General features: G+C 32.3%; 1 protein-coding gene across 1 annotated transcript; it reads right to left on the reverse strand.

The window, feature by feature from the left end:
* Positions 1-2,917: 2,917 nt before the first annotated feature.
* HELRODRAFT_82909 (hypothetical protein) lies at positions 2,918-14,607 on the reverse strand (the record flags this gene model as incomplete). The annotated part of the gene is made up of 11 exons (XM_009023067.1): positions 2,918-3,309; positions 4,477-4,570; positions 4,871-4,941; positions 5,228-5,355; positions 5,719-5,748; positions 6,020-6,110; positions 6,930-7,020; positions 7,382-7,454; positions 7,771-7,826; positions 14,055-14,119; positions 14,430-14,607. Coding segments are annotated over 11 exons (1,269 nt in total), but the record flags the coding sequence as incomplete, so codon positions are not given.
* Between the last annotated feature and the right edge of the window lie 1,679 nt (positions 14,608-16,286).

A 16,286-nucleotide genomic window follows, 5' to 3' on the forward strand; every position in this document is an offset into this window, starting at 1 on the left:
AAGGTGGAAGGCACGTTCAAATGTAAGAAATGTGTTCATGGTGTGATTAATAGGACGGACGCAAGGACGGGGTTGAGTGATGGTATTGAAAGAGTGGAAAGCTTTGTTTACTTAGGGGATAAGCTGAATGCGGATGGAGGATGTTTGAGCGCAGTTACGGCTAGAGTTCGTGTGGGATGGATAAAATTTAGGGAACTGGGTGGGGTATTGTGTGGAAAGAAATGGTCAGTGAAGATGAAAGGGAGGGTATATAAAGCATGTGTGAGAGCAGCGATGATATATGGTGGTGAAACTTGGGTGTTGAGGAGAGAGGAGGAAAGTGTACTGCAGAGGGCTGAAAGAGCTATGGTGAGGATGATGTGTGGGGTTAAAGTGAAGGATAGGAGGAGTAGTACAGAGCTGATGTCGAGGATGGGACTGAATGAGGACATTGTGACATTGATAAGGAGATCGAGATTGCGGTGGTATGGACATGTGTTGAGAAGGGATGAAAGGGTCGGGATTAGGCGAGCGTTGGAGTTCGAGGTTGAAGGAGTGGTAGGAAGGGGTCGTCCGCGATTGGGATGGAGAGAGCAGGTGGAGAAGAACAGGGTGAAAGCGGGGTTGCGTGATACTGAGGCGAGTGACAGATGTGGATGGAGTCGAGGGGTATTTCGGTTTCATCATAGGTAGCCAAACGGCAACCCCCGATCTCGGGGAAAATGCCGTCTAAACGTGTTTGTTTGTTTGTACGGGCGTATTTGTCGAATGAATCGGTAGTGACTAATCAGAATTGTTGGTAAAATGACGAGTGAACCGACAGAGTGATAACAGTGATAACAAAGATAATGATGATGATGATGATATAACTGATTATATAATATGATGGTGATGATAATATGATGATATGATATAAATAACATATGATTAGAATGAATGATGATGATGGTGATAAAGATGATTTCTGATAAATGAATAAGCATTTGTCATCAGAAATTGTAACTATATGACGTTCAATATATAAATTTATTCATTTGGCAATAAACTTTATTCTACTTAATTTAATTTCATTTCATTATAAAAGATAAATTTTAAAATAAACTCGTGTCGTTGGTAACAATGTGGAAAAATATAAACACACACACACACACACACATATTTATTTATACACGTACACATACACACGCATATATATATATATATATATATATATATATACATATATATATATATATATATATATACATATACACACAGAGACACACACATATACATACATACACACGCACACAAACACAAAAGAGCTTCCGATACAAAAAAAAACAAAACATTTAGACTAGAATGAAGAAATAGTACATTTGAAAGGTGGATACATCGTCAATGATAAAAGGTCATAAAAATATATATATATATAAATATGTATGTGTGCGTGTGTGTTTACGTGTGTGTGTATGTGTGTGAGTGAGTGAGCGTGCGTGACATACCTAATTAATAAACTTAGATGACCTTTCAGTGCATCTAACTTCACGTACAAAAAAATCTATAGCCTGATATACAATATCCACAATGATGATGATGACTATTACTACTACTACCTACTACCTACTCCTACTACTACTACTACTACTACTACTACCACTTAATAATAATAAGTCCTCGTGAAAAATGCCGAATGGTGATAAAAAAACGTTTGAAGACAAAGTAATAATAACAACAACAATAATAACAAAATCAATAATAATAATAACAACATCAATAATAATAATAACAACAACAACAATGATAATAATAGTAATAATATCCTGAAATAAATTGACTGACGTAACTGAGGGATAAAGCCAATGGGGAAAAAGTGGCTAAAAAATAACGTAAAAACAACAACAACAACAATAATAATAATAATAATAAGAAGAAGAAGAATGGTGGTGGTGGTGGTGATGGTGACCTCGATAACGACCACAACGATGAAGAAGCTGATGATGGTTAAAACGAATGAAATGATAACATCAATAATATATAAAAGTACATATAGAGAAATAGAGAGAGAGGAGAGAGAGAGAGAGAGAGAGAGAGAGAGAGTTGCATACAATCCGACAAACATACATATAGATACAGACATATATCGAAACAAACAAATAAAATAGAATGAAATACAAACTATAAAAACATAATACTACGTGAATGTAGGTTAAAAACATACTGAGAATAAAGTAAATAAATAAACAAAGGAACGCAAGATGAAGAAAAAAAGAAAAAAACATGTTTTATTTACACATTTTTATTTACAACACACACACACGCACACACGCACGCACGCACGCGTACATACACACATACACATTCCACAGTTTTTATCACTTTATCATTGATGCCATAGTTAGATAAATAGCCTCATATTACATAGTAAACAACTTAAATTTAAAAAATTGAAAAAACACACACATACACAGCCAAACTAACAAACAAAATAAATAACGCTGTCTTTTACTGACAAACATTACGTATTAGCAATTAAATTATTTTTATACAAAAATACGAATTTTAAAAATGTTAACAATGATACGATAATACGGCAATGATACAATGATGACGAAGATGATGATTAAGATGATGACAACGCTTTTTAAGACAACGATGACAATGACATCATCAAAGACTATAAACAGATAAAACATTACAATTAAGACAATTAAATATATAAAACCATTTATTTATACGTAAAAAAATTAATTAATTGAATAATTATATTCAACTAATTAACCAATTAATTATCTAATTAATTTAATTGAGTCTGTCAAGAAGTTGAAACTTTAATGGATCTTTTCCTAGGGGCATTAAGCAGATTGGATTTCAACAACCGCCTGTGTGTGTGTGTGCGCGCGCGCGCGTGTGTGTGTGTGTGTGGCAGTGTTAATAAATAAGACAACTGAATGTATTTTTACTGAAGATTAATCAACTTCATCCACATATCATGCCACATCATCCAAATCAACATCAAAAAGAGCAGTAACAACAACACCAACACACACAAACAACCACAACAACAACAAGCAACAACAACACCAACACAACCACAACACAAACAACACCAACAAACAACACCAACCAACAAACAACACCAACAAACAACAACATACTGCCTAGCAGTCATTTTCCTATTGTTCTCAAAGAGTAGATCCCTGCTCTGCGTAGGGTCCCTGTTGACCCAGTGCCCATAGATTTTGAAGGCTCCCGAGTCGATGAGGCGTCGGAAGGAGCGCACGGAGTACGGATCCGTGGACACCTGATACACCGGAATGATCGCGTGAGGAATTAGGCGAAGGAAGCACACTGCTGCTTGGACGGCCAACATGGCTGCCTGTAGGGATGGGCGAATTAGGTGAAAATTAGGTAAGGATTGTAAAGAAATTATGTGGAAATTAGGCGGAAATTAGATGAGAAGTGAGGATTTAATTGATGAGTTAGCTCAGACGGTTGAAATGTTACATCAGTCATGTTATTACAAGCTGCTGTTGAGGTACACAGTCTGCAGTGCATGATGCATCTGGTGGTGGTGGTAAACTTTAAATTATTAGGAAAAAAATACTTATTTCCGTACCTCGTTTCCAAATTTAGGAAGGCAGTCAGGGGTACGAAGGCCAGAAGAATTTAAAAAATGTAAAAGTAAAAAAATAATTTAAAAAAAAATAAAACAAACTAACTTTTAATTTTAATCTCAAAGGATTTCTAGATGATGTCGTCGTTGATGTTAGCGATGTAGTTGTTGTAGTGTCCGGCATCGTAGCATTTGTTGATGTCATTGATGAATCTGTCACATTAGACGATGTTGTTGATGTTATTGTAGAGGCAGTAACATTTGCTGATGATTTTGATGGTGATGTAATCGGTGTCGTTGTTAATGTAGTTGTTGTTGTTGTTAATGTCGTGGCTGTTAATGTCTTTGTTGTTGTTGTTGACGATTTTTTCGTCACAGGAACGTTAAGTGACAGCTTCAATGGAGACTTCGGTGGTGTTGTTGATAGCAGGTAATATGGGTTCTGCTGTTGGGTCGGTTTTGTGTTACTTCGCAATCAGGCCAAATTAATATAACAATAAGAATAATAAAATAACAATAATAATACAATAATAATAAAATGTCAAAATAATAATAATAAAAATAATAATAACAATAACATCAAAGCCAATAATGATAAACTCAAAAATTAAACTTTTCATGGGAAACATTCTAACAACAATAACGCAATATATATATATATATATATATATATATATATATATAAAGAGAGAGAAAGAGAGAGAGAGAAAGACGAGCGTTATCTCAACAGCTGATAGCTATAGATAGTATTAAACCAATTTGAAACTAGAGCAGAAAGTTACAAACAATAACACTAACAATACAATAACAAAATCACAAAAAAAACATCCCACAAAATGACACTAAAAAAAGCTACAGAAACATCAGAGAATTTAACAACATTACGATAACACTGCATTAACACAACATGGCGCATAAAAACAACAACAACAACAACAACAAAAACGACACTAAAATAATCATGATAACATCAGACAAAGCTTGGTACTGCGTTAGCTCAGATGGCAGAATGGCGTGAGACATATAGCAGCACGTAGATCTCACCTTATTAACCTGATTCAAATGCTGCCTGCTACTCAAAGACTATTGTACAATTTGCAGTATTTACATAAGAAAAATCAAATAGTAATAAAGTAATTGTGAATGTTGAGGAAAAAACAACAACAACACTAACAATAGCAACAACAACGATGACGATAACAACAACGGCGCAACACTAACAATATGACTGCTAGAGTTGCTGCTGCTGCTGCTGCTGTCATTTTCGATAGATAGCAGGGTTGAGTATTCGTCGACGCCAAAAAATGGATGCTTCAGGGCCTCCTTGGCCGTTAGTCGTACTTCCGGGTCCACCGTTAACAGGCGAACTATCTGGAGGAAGGAAAATTTGGAAGAAAAATGAATTTTTTTATAGAACGTTTTTTTAATAGTTTTTTTTAATGTAGTTTAATACATTTTTGAAGATATTATACCATAGAGAGGAAAGAAAACAAATAAAAAGATATACAAATTTGAAAAATTGTACAGGAAAATGAATGTGGGAAAATACGGTAAAAGAACTGAAAAAAAACATAGAGAGAGAGAGAGAGAGAGAGAGAGAGAGAGAGAGAGAGAGAGAGAGAGAAGAGAGAGAGAATTGATTCATGTGGGAACTAACGAGATCCTTAGCATTGTAGCTGTAGTCATTCCATCTGGGATTACTGAAGGAATACTTGGCCGCCAGAATGTTTTTCAGTATTTGAGCTCTTTCCGGCGCCCAAAATGGCGACGATCCTTGCAGTCTGGATTAGTATTTTTTGTTTGGCAATCATCATTCTCATTCAAAAATATTCTCATCATTATCACCATCATTAATATTAACATCGTTATTATTATTGTTATTATTAAATGAATAAATGTACGTATGAATAAATGAATGAATGGATTGAATGAATGGATTGAATGAATGGATTGAATGAATGGATTGAATGAATGGATTGAATGAATGGATTGAATGAATGGATTGAATGAATGAATGAATGAATGAATGAATGAATGAATGAATGAATGAATGAATGAATGAATGAATGAACGAACAAATGAGTGAATGAATGAACGAATGAATGAGGCAAGAATGAATGAAATGGTCAATAGTAATAACTCACAGTGTATACATCAGAGTACCACATGCCCACCTGTTGGGTAGTTATGTAATATTGTGTATTAGTACCTTAGTACGTGTTGGTATGCGTATCACTGCGTATTATTACGTGATATCGTGTATTGTGACTGATGGATACTGTTATTTTGAATTATGAAAAAGGTCCATAAATCAATTAAAGGTACGAACACTTCTCAGAAATTATATAAAATGATGAAAAAAATTTTACAAATCAACAGAGTCATCGGCAACAACAACATCCTCGCAACAACAACAACAACAAAAACATTGCCAGCTTAACAAACATGTCGACGGATCTGCCATATCCTTGGTAGTTATCGTAAAGTTGGCTTTTCAATAACTCCGGCGACAGGTACTCAAATGTACCGCATAAATCTAAAAATAATAATAACAATAATAATAATAACAAAAATATTAATAATGATAATAATAATAATATAACAATGATAATAATAATAATGATGAAGATGATAACGATGATGATGATGATAATAATAACACCACCATCATCATCACCCCTATCAACATCATTACTATGATCATCATCGTCATCATCATCGCCGTTATCATCGTCATCGTCATCTCCAATTTTGAACGATGGGAAATGCCAATAATCACAAAAGATTTTTTAAAAATAAAAAAAGTTGTTTTTCTTTTTTATGTTCTGAAATTTGGACAATTTCCTTTATTAACACAAAACATTGTGCGTGAGTGTTTGTGTGTGTTAGTGTGTGTGTGTGTGTGTGAGAGAGAGAGAAAGAGAGAGAGGGAGAGAGAGTTTACATGTGTGCGTGGAGTAGAACGTGTTTTTAAAAGAAGAATTTGTTTTAGATGAATATAAAAATATTCTTAACGCAAATAAGATCAGTAATATGTGGGAATAATATATTAAAATGCCGGTTAATGAGACTGAATGAATGAATGAATGAATGAATGAATGAATGAATGAATGAATGAATGAATGAATGAATGAATGAATGAATGAAGGAAAGAATAAACAAACAAATAATATAAAAATAAAGAGTCAATGGTGAAAATTAAAACAAAAAGAAGAACATAGAAACGAACGGATGAACTGAATAAATAAAAGTATGGAGAACAATTTTTTACAACAATTAAAGAACGACAGAATATAACACACGCACACACAACACACAGATACACACACACACGCGCGCGCGCGCGCACGCAAACCTGTAAATTCGTTGTCATGTTTGAGTGTTGAAGCAAAACCAAAGTCAGACAGTTTAATATTGTTGTTATCGTCAACGAGTATATTCTCCGCCTAGAAGTTTAAACATTTTCAATCTAAATTAAAAATTTCTACATTCTTTGCCTAAAATATTTTTACAATCTCTGCGGTTTTTAAATATTTAAATTTAAATTAACGAACCAGCAACAACAACAGCAGCAACAACAACAACAGCAGCAACAACAACAACAACAGCAGCAGCAACAACAACAGCAACAACAGCAGCAGCAGCAGCAACAACAACAACAGTAACAATGAAAAAAACGACAGAACTAACAACAATGTTGAAGCCTACAACATAAAAACAATAATAAAAACAATAATAATAATAACAGTAATAATAGTAATAATAACAAGATGAAGGAGAAGAAGAAGGAGAAGAAGAAGGTCATACCTTAATGTCTCGATGTGCGATTGTTTTGGAGTGTATAAATTCCACAGCTTCCAACAATTGCTTCATGATGACCCTAAAAAAGGAATGAATTAATGAATGAATGAATGAGTGAATGCATGAATGAATAAATGAGTGAGTGAGCGAATGAGCAAATGAATGAACGCCTAAACGAATGAACGTCTAATTGAGTAAAAATTCAACGAAATGAACGAACCACAGCACCTCTCACAGCCACCATACCATTATCATCCACATAAAACATCATAAATATATCTCCACCACCCAAGCCACCAGATCAGCATCATCATCATCCCACTACCACCATCATCATCATCGTCTTCATCATCATCGTCATCATCATCATCATCATCGTCATCATCATCATCAACCTTGTCCTTGTCTCTGAGAACGTAACTACCTCCGTCAAAATGTCAAACAGTTCCTTCTGACATCTGAGGAACAAAAAAAATTTCAAAATAATCATTACCATTATTACAATTATTATTATTATTATTGTTGTGGTGGTGTTATTGTTGTTGTTAGCAGCAGCATAAGCCAAAGCAGTAGATTGTAGCAGCAGCTGTTAGCCTGGCGGCCCCGAATAAAAACAAAGTCTGCTGATCTATCTAAGCGTGGGGGAAAATATGAAATCATCTTTTTTTGTGTGAGTGAATATCTTTCCATGCATCTATTACGTATTATACAATAATAATAACAATAATAATAACAATAATAATAACATCAATAACAGGGTCGTTGACTTGAAAAAAATAACCACTACAATCAACCAGCCAGCCAGACAGCCAACCAACGAACCAACCAACTCAGATGCAAAACTGAAGAGCGAATATTTTCTACCACAGACGTGGTTTTATACAGTGACTAAACATTTTATGCATTAAAAAAACCATCTGTATACACACTTATATACAGAGTATAAGAAAGAAGTGTGTGTGCGTGTGTGAGAGAGAGAGAAAAAGAGAGAGAGAGAGAGAGGGGGGGAGAGGAAAGGGAGAGAGATCAAACGTTTGAAAAGATAAAGCCATTGAAACAAATTCAGGACTGTTATTTTTTGCATGCCATTCAAAACAAGCACACATTTAAAAGATGTGGCCAATAAAAATTTTTCTCATGTTCACTGGCAAGCAAGACGTCAAACGATAATAACTGAAAGAGCTGGAAATGGGTGTGTGCGTGTGTGTTTGTGTGCGTGTGTGTACATGATTGTTTATGTGTGCATGCACACAAATACAGACAAACAGACAGACAAACAGACACATTTGCACATAAATACGCATATACGCTGACAGACGCGAGTCAGACAAAAAAAAACAGACAAGTATTCGAGGAAGCCTGTACTAATGTTCCTATGGTTAATTGAAAGTATTTTTTTCAAAATGTGATATTCAAATTTTATTGGGTTAATGTCATGGCCTGTCTAGACAAGTTGACGTCATTTTTTTCTTCTGATTTCTATATAATAAGTTTTTTTACTGTTATTAATGTAATTGTTATTATTTTTTTTAAATGTTTCATGACACAAGCATCACAGATAACTAACTAACTAACAGAATAAAAGTCGTTATTTTGGAAATAAATTAGTGTATAAGTGTGTGTGTATGTATGTATGTGTGTGTATGTATGTATGTATGTATGTATGTATGTATGTATGTATGTATGTATGTATGTATGTATGTATGTATGTATGTATGTATGTATGTATGTATGTATGTATGTATGTATGTATGTATGTATGTATGTATGTATGTATGTATGTATGTATGTATGTATGTATGTATGTATGTATGTATGTATGTATGTATGTATGTATGTATGTATGTATGTATGTATGTATGTATGTATGTATGTATGTATGTATGTATGTATGTATGTATGTATGTATGTATGTATGTATGTATGTATGTATGTATGTATGTATGTATGTATGTATGTATGTATGTATGTATGAACCCATAATTGATTAGAATGTATGTATGTATATGTTGTGCATGTATGTAAGTATTCAAGTATGTAAGACGTATGAATGACGTAAATAATGAACGTTGAACCACTGCTTGAAGAGATAGGAATGAATTGAATGGATGAAACTACTTGTAGAGCAAAAAAGAAAGAGAGAGAGAGAGAAAGAGAGAGAGAGAGAGAGAGAGAGAGAGAAATAGAAATCAATGAGAGAAAGAAAAAGAAAAAATGAGAAAGAAGGAAAGGAATAGATCTGGAAGAAAAAGAGTAAAAAGAACAGGGAGAGTGAGAGAAATGAAAGAAAGGAAGAATGAAAGAAATAAAGAGAGAGAGAGATAGATTGAGAAAGAGAGAGAGAGCAAGGGAAAAAGATAGGGAGAGAGGAAGAGAGAGAGAGCGACAGAAGTGTCATTCATTATTTATTCAATGAAATAAACAAGCTTCTGTAATATTTAAATAAGACACTGATTTGATGCTCATACAAATACACATATAACCATGGAGTTAAAACGAAAGTATTTATGTGTGCGTGTATGTGTGTGTGTATGTGTGCGTGTGTGTCATTCAAATTATATGGACTTTAACCATTTGTGTGAATTTTATAAATAGCAATCGTTTCTTCCTACAGCTTATAAATGAAGCGTTATAGAATATGCAATGGTTTCATCGAGATCTTGGAAGTTTCACAAACTTACTTTCTGTGTAAACAAATTCATTGCAATTCATTCATTGATAAAATTAATATAACAAACCTTACGAATCTAAGGACATGTGGAATAACGAAGAAAAAGTCACAGAAATCATTAAGCAGAGAGAGAGAGAATAAGCAGAGAGAGAGAGAAATGTGACAAAAGTTTAGCTGAAACTGAATTATTAAATTAAAAAAAAACAGTGACAAAGGTTGTGAGAATATTTGAAAAAAATTTGAAAGTACAGACACACACACACACACACACACACACACACACACACACATACGCACAAACACACACACTGACACACACAGATATATTTACGTACCCATACACACAGACGCCACGCGTACACATCTTTAAGGTGATATTTCTTCAAATGAAAATCACCACTTGGAGAAAATGAAAGAGGAAAAGTAATTATAAATAAATAATTATATAACCAAATTAAAAAAGTCAAAAGTAAAAATGTTAACACCCATTCAAAGATCATAAATCTGATGTACCCCGGTTGAAATACCGAAGATTGTATATGCGTATCTAATTTATCCATCCACCAAATACCAAATACATCATATTTATACTTCGTCCAAACTACATACCACATTTATACAACAATATACGCCAAATAAATCAAATTTATACCAAGAGTAATTCACATAAAATCCGTTTCATTTTTCTTTACGTCACACAAATACCAACAAATGAATAATAATGATGATGATGATGATGATAATAATAATAATAATAATAATAATAATAATAATAATAATGGGAACATCTTTTATTTTTCACTATAAAAAAAACAGACAATGATAAAAATATATATATATATAGATAAAAATATATATATATAGATAAATATATATATATATAATGATAAAATTTTTAAAAATTGTATAAAATAATATTAAAGGTTAAGACCATTTTGCTCATTGTGAAGTTAAGTGCAGAACGGTGAAATATATTTAATTAGCATCATAGCTTGTTCCTGTCACAGTAAATGTCATACGATGATCTTATAACAGTGTTTATCAATTTATCATTAAATAATAGGGGCCATGGAACTTAAACAGTGATAAATTAAAATTATTGTAAAAACCAATAGGCGTTATTTCGAATGAGTTTATAACTATTGAACAATGTTCATAGTCTTTATTTAAACAACAATGCAAATTATTAGAGTATTTATTTCTCTTGTATTGCCTGGAGGATTCTAGATTGGTTTCATGGCACACAGTTAATTCTAGAATATCAATTTTGTTATTTTGAAGTATGGCGATATCGGGTCGTAAAGTGTTGAATAATTGAGATATTGGGCGAATACCCTCAGACTCTAAATCTGCAAATATGCGGCAATTGGCTGGAGCGGATATTTTCAGGAAATTGATGATCACGGCCAATATCTTGTTGTGTCTTTCGGTATATCTTGCCAGAGCGGATGTAGAACCACAATTGGAAACTACGTACTTATTTGTCTGTCGAGAATCACAGAGAGGGCATTGCGTTTTACCCCATCTAAACAAATTTGCATTAGTAGGCAACTGCTGGACTAAATACTTCCTAGCAAATTTGTAGAGGACTCAGGCAAGATTTTCCGTGGACTTTGACCAACGGGATATGTTGTTGGCTTTGATGAAATTTTTTATATTTAAAATTAGTGAACCTTGACTCTGCAGCGAGAAAACATGATTTTAGCTACATTCAATTCTTTTTTCTTCCAAATGACTAAGCGACGACTTTATTTGGCCGTATTTTAAGAGCGTATTATCTACTTTGATAAAATCGATCGCTGATTCTTTATAAAGTTTATAAAGACATTGAATCTCTTTGTTATAATAATAATAATAATAATAATAATAATAATAATAATAATAATAATAATAATAATAATAATAATGGGAACAATGTTTTATTCAGCAATAAAATCAATGAAAATGGCAGTACAAATGAAATAAAATAATGAAATAAATAAAATGTCAAATGCACTCAAACAAGAAACTAGTTAAAACAACAATAAAATAATAATAATAATAATACCGTTAGATGCGTCTGAATAAACAAATGTCAGCTTGGTCACACCGAAGGCCGATTCAGTCAAAGAGACACTGTTGCTTCAATCCTTTCTTAAAGAGCTCAATTGGCGATGTATGTTGACAGATGAAGAATGTTGACAAATAGTTCCAGATACACAATATTTACTGGGAATTCTCCACAAAAATATACACAAGATATACCACATTTGTGCCAGCAAATACACGCACGCATTTGTACCGCGAAATACCAAGTAAAACATACTTACATATTAAGTAATGCCCGATAAGCACACAACCTAACCGAATTTATACCAAAAAATACATTAAAATCAAAATAAAATACCGCATTTTTACCAACATATACGCCAAAAATCTCACGTATATGTATGTCTAATTTATACAATCTGTACAATGTACACACAAAATATCATAATGTAAATGAAATAACATAACAAACATAGCAATGTCGCGAACATAACGTAGGAATTTAGATCAAAGAAAGTACAATGTTTAGCACAAAACACAACACAAATTGTCTGGTGGTACAACACAAACACACACACACATACAAAAACACACACAACACACACAAACAAGTAAAAATGAAAGCTTAAAAAGGTCGTTGTTTACGACATTATAATTTATCTAAGCACCTAAAATGAACTTAAGCATTGTATGTGTGAAAAATGTGTGCGTGTGTGTATGTATGTATGTGTGTGTGTATGTATGTATGTATGTATGTATGTATGTATGTATGTATGTATGTATGTATGTATGTATGTATGTATGTATGTATGCATGTATGTATGTATGAACCCGTTTTGATGAATGTATGTATGTATGTATGCATGCATGTACGTATGTATGTATGTATGCATGTATGTAAATTTGTATCTGGGTCTATGTGCAAAGTATATGCACATGCATTTGTGTGCATATCATTGATTTGTTTGTTTGTTTGTCTATTTGTTTGTATGTATGATTGCCTTTGTCGACATACCTGAAAATCATATAGGTAGGTAAAAAAAAACATTAAGGGTTTTTTCCCTTCAACAACTGCAGACAAAAATGTTCAAGTGATTCAAGTATGGTTTTGCATCTGCATGTGTGTCTGTGTGTATGTGTTTATCTGTGTGTAAATGTGTGCATGAACGTACATTTGTGTGTTTGACTGTCATCAATTATACATTTATACAGTGCCAATTGTAAAAAGAATTTTTTCAGAAGTGCAACCGTAAAAAAAAGTACAATTTTTAAATAATAAACTGTATGAATGTGTATATGCTTTTGATATATGAATATAAAAATATTTCTCTATATATATATGTGTGTGTGTACGTTTGTGTGTGTTCGCGCATTTGTTGATTCCTTGTCTAGAGATTGATTTATTAATAATAGTTTAATGACTTTTGCCTTATCACAAATATGTTCACTTAAGGTTGCTTCTTTTCATGTTGTATGCTTTTAACTGAAAGCAATTCTAGTTACTACCACTATGATATTATTATTATTACAACAATGGCATAACAATGGTCCTAATTCTCATGCTTTGATTGTGATGATGTAGATAATGATGATGGCGATGACGACGACGATGATGAACGTTTACAAGGTAATTACAACAGTCTTGCAATGAGATTAACCCAGTGAAGTAGAGCAAACAAAATCAGACATTCATTCATTAATTCATTCATTAATTCATCCATTTATTTATTCCTTCATTTGTTCACTCATTCACTCACTCAAACTTAGTGCAAATACTTTGTTAAAAAATAAAGAATTCATATACCAGGAATACATTCAAAATAATATCCTTGTTATTTGCAATTTTAGTAGTACAATTTTTAATACAATAATAATTACTATTGTTTACATTATTACTACAATAATTTATAATATTAATTATATTATTTATATTATTATATTATTATTTATATTATATATTAGAATTTTTTAAAACAGAACAGAAACTAACAGCTCCAGAACGAGAAGTATGTGTGTTTTGCCAACGAATGCATCATGCAGCTCGACTGTTATTTTTAAGAATTAAACAAAATTAAATTTATTAATTTAAAAATAAACATAATTACTATGTAAAAAAATTATTGACTATTTTTTCTGGAAAACTAAAATAACCTACAGAAGATATAAACAGACACACACAAACAGAACACACATAAACAAACCTATACATACACACAAGCCTACATGCACAAAACAAGCAGAAAGAAAAAGAGAGAGAGAGAGAGAGAGAGAGAGAGAGAGAGAGAGAAAGAGAGAGAGAGAGAAAGAGAGAGAAAAAAACAGACTCCAATAGTGAAAAACTAAAAACTGCCTAACTGATGTGTGGATGGTTAGCCAGCATCCTCAAGATGGAAATCTCTCTCAGCGTCGACTCCTCTAGCACCTCTCGGTCATTTTCCTTCTGACCTATCAGGTCGACAATTTTTACCGCATACTTTTTACCAGTTACTTTTTCTGTACACTTCCTGACTACTCCACTTATACCCCTGTTGATTTTTTAATTTTCCATTTTATTTAGTATTATCATTTTTATACATTATATTAATATATATATTTAATATTATATTAATTATGTCTTATTATTTACCATTATTTAAACCTTCAAATATAATTTAGCTGCTTATGAATTCAAATTAAAAAATGAGTTACAATAAATACAACAAAGTGATAATGATAGAAATTTTAAAAACTGAGAGAAAATTATGAAAATTTAGCTTACTCACTAAAAATTTTTTTAAATATAAAATAAAAGCAAAACTAACGTCCCTAGAACATTTTGAACTTCATATTTTTGTGAGAAAACTTGTAAACATTCATCATTTTCAAATGGGTGACTAATCTGATGGTCAACATCATTGTAATCATTGTCGACGACGACTTTCAGAACATCATTAACACTAATTATTCCATCTAGATTCCCACTACAACTACTTGACGTCGCTAGATGGCAGTTTTGATCATGGGACACACTTGAAACCATGCTGATATTTTATTATTTGCTACTTTCTCACTATGTAAAATTGTAAATTGTTAACTTACTAAATTAAAATATTAAACAACTTTGCTTTGCTGATGACTAATCATTATCATAACTCATACAATAATATAATCATAATGATAACCTAACTTGAAAAAGTCTGTCCCATCATTTAGCAATGTAATTCAATCAGTTTTTTATATGTTTTTATAATTTATAATTATTTATAACGTAATTTAATTATCATAATTAAGTTAAAATTTAAAATTTATTAAATTTAAAATTAAATCCAAATTCTAATTGATCAACCTAACAATCGCAAGCTAACAAACAATTAATTTTTTAGTTCAAATTAAATTAAACCCAACAATGGAATTATTTCCAACAATGAACTAATTCTAATTTACTATTTAAACATTCATACATCCTGTAAACAATCACTGATGAGATTTTATCGCCATACCATAGATGACAGGTTAAAAGTGAGTCGAAACGTTAACCCGAGACACTAAATATACAAGATAAGCCTTATTGCGGGATAGGCAAGGGGAGGCCTATTTACCAGCATACAACACCTTCTTATGGGTTGAAGCAGGGATATGCAAAGAACCTCAATTTTTTCAACTTTTAATTATTTTCAGTAATGTCTCGCCTAGCTCCAAACCACATAACTTGAATAATAGGACTAATCGATCAATTCGATCTATCGGTCGGGCTATTTGTCGTGCTTGGATTGTTGGCTTACGAAATTGCATGGATTTTAACGAGCAAGCTAAATGAAATATTTACTTGATTTAATATGCTTAAAACATTGTAGTAATTCTATTTAATTTTAATAATGATTAATAGAATTATGTATTATTAAATTATTTTGTTAATTTGAATATAAAAATTGCTTTTGGTCCGGTGAAATCCGGTGGCTTACTGAAGCCGAAGGTTGGCTTAGTAGGATTGAACTATAGTCACCCTTTTTTTACACTATTCGATCATGTTAAAAATTGGTTTGCTTATGAAATAAACGGCCTAAATAAATCAAAATTGTTATTTGAACAACTATCTTCATTATATTCAATGAATATTTTACATTCTGCTGGTGCTCATAAGAAACTGGCTGCTGAAATCATACGTTGGCTTACAGCAGTGGCTTACAGGGTTTCATAGAACTCTTACGATAGCACTTATGTACATATAATGCT

This window comes from Helobdella robusta, assembly GCF_000326865.2.
Source record: "Helobdella robusta unplaced genomic scaffold HELROscaffold_34, whole genome shotgun sequence".
NCBI lineage: Eukaryota > Metazoa > Annelida > Clitellata > Rhynchobdellida > Glossiphoniidae > Helobdella > Helobdella robusta.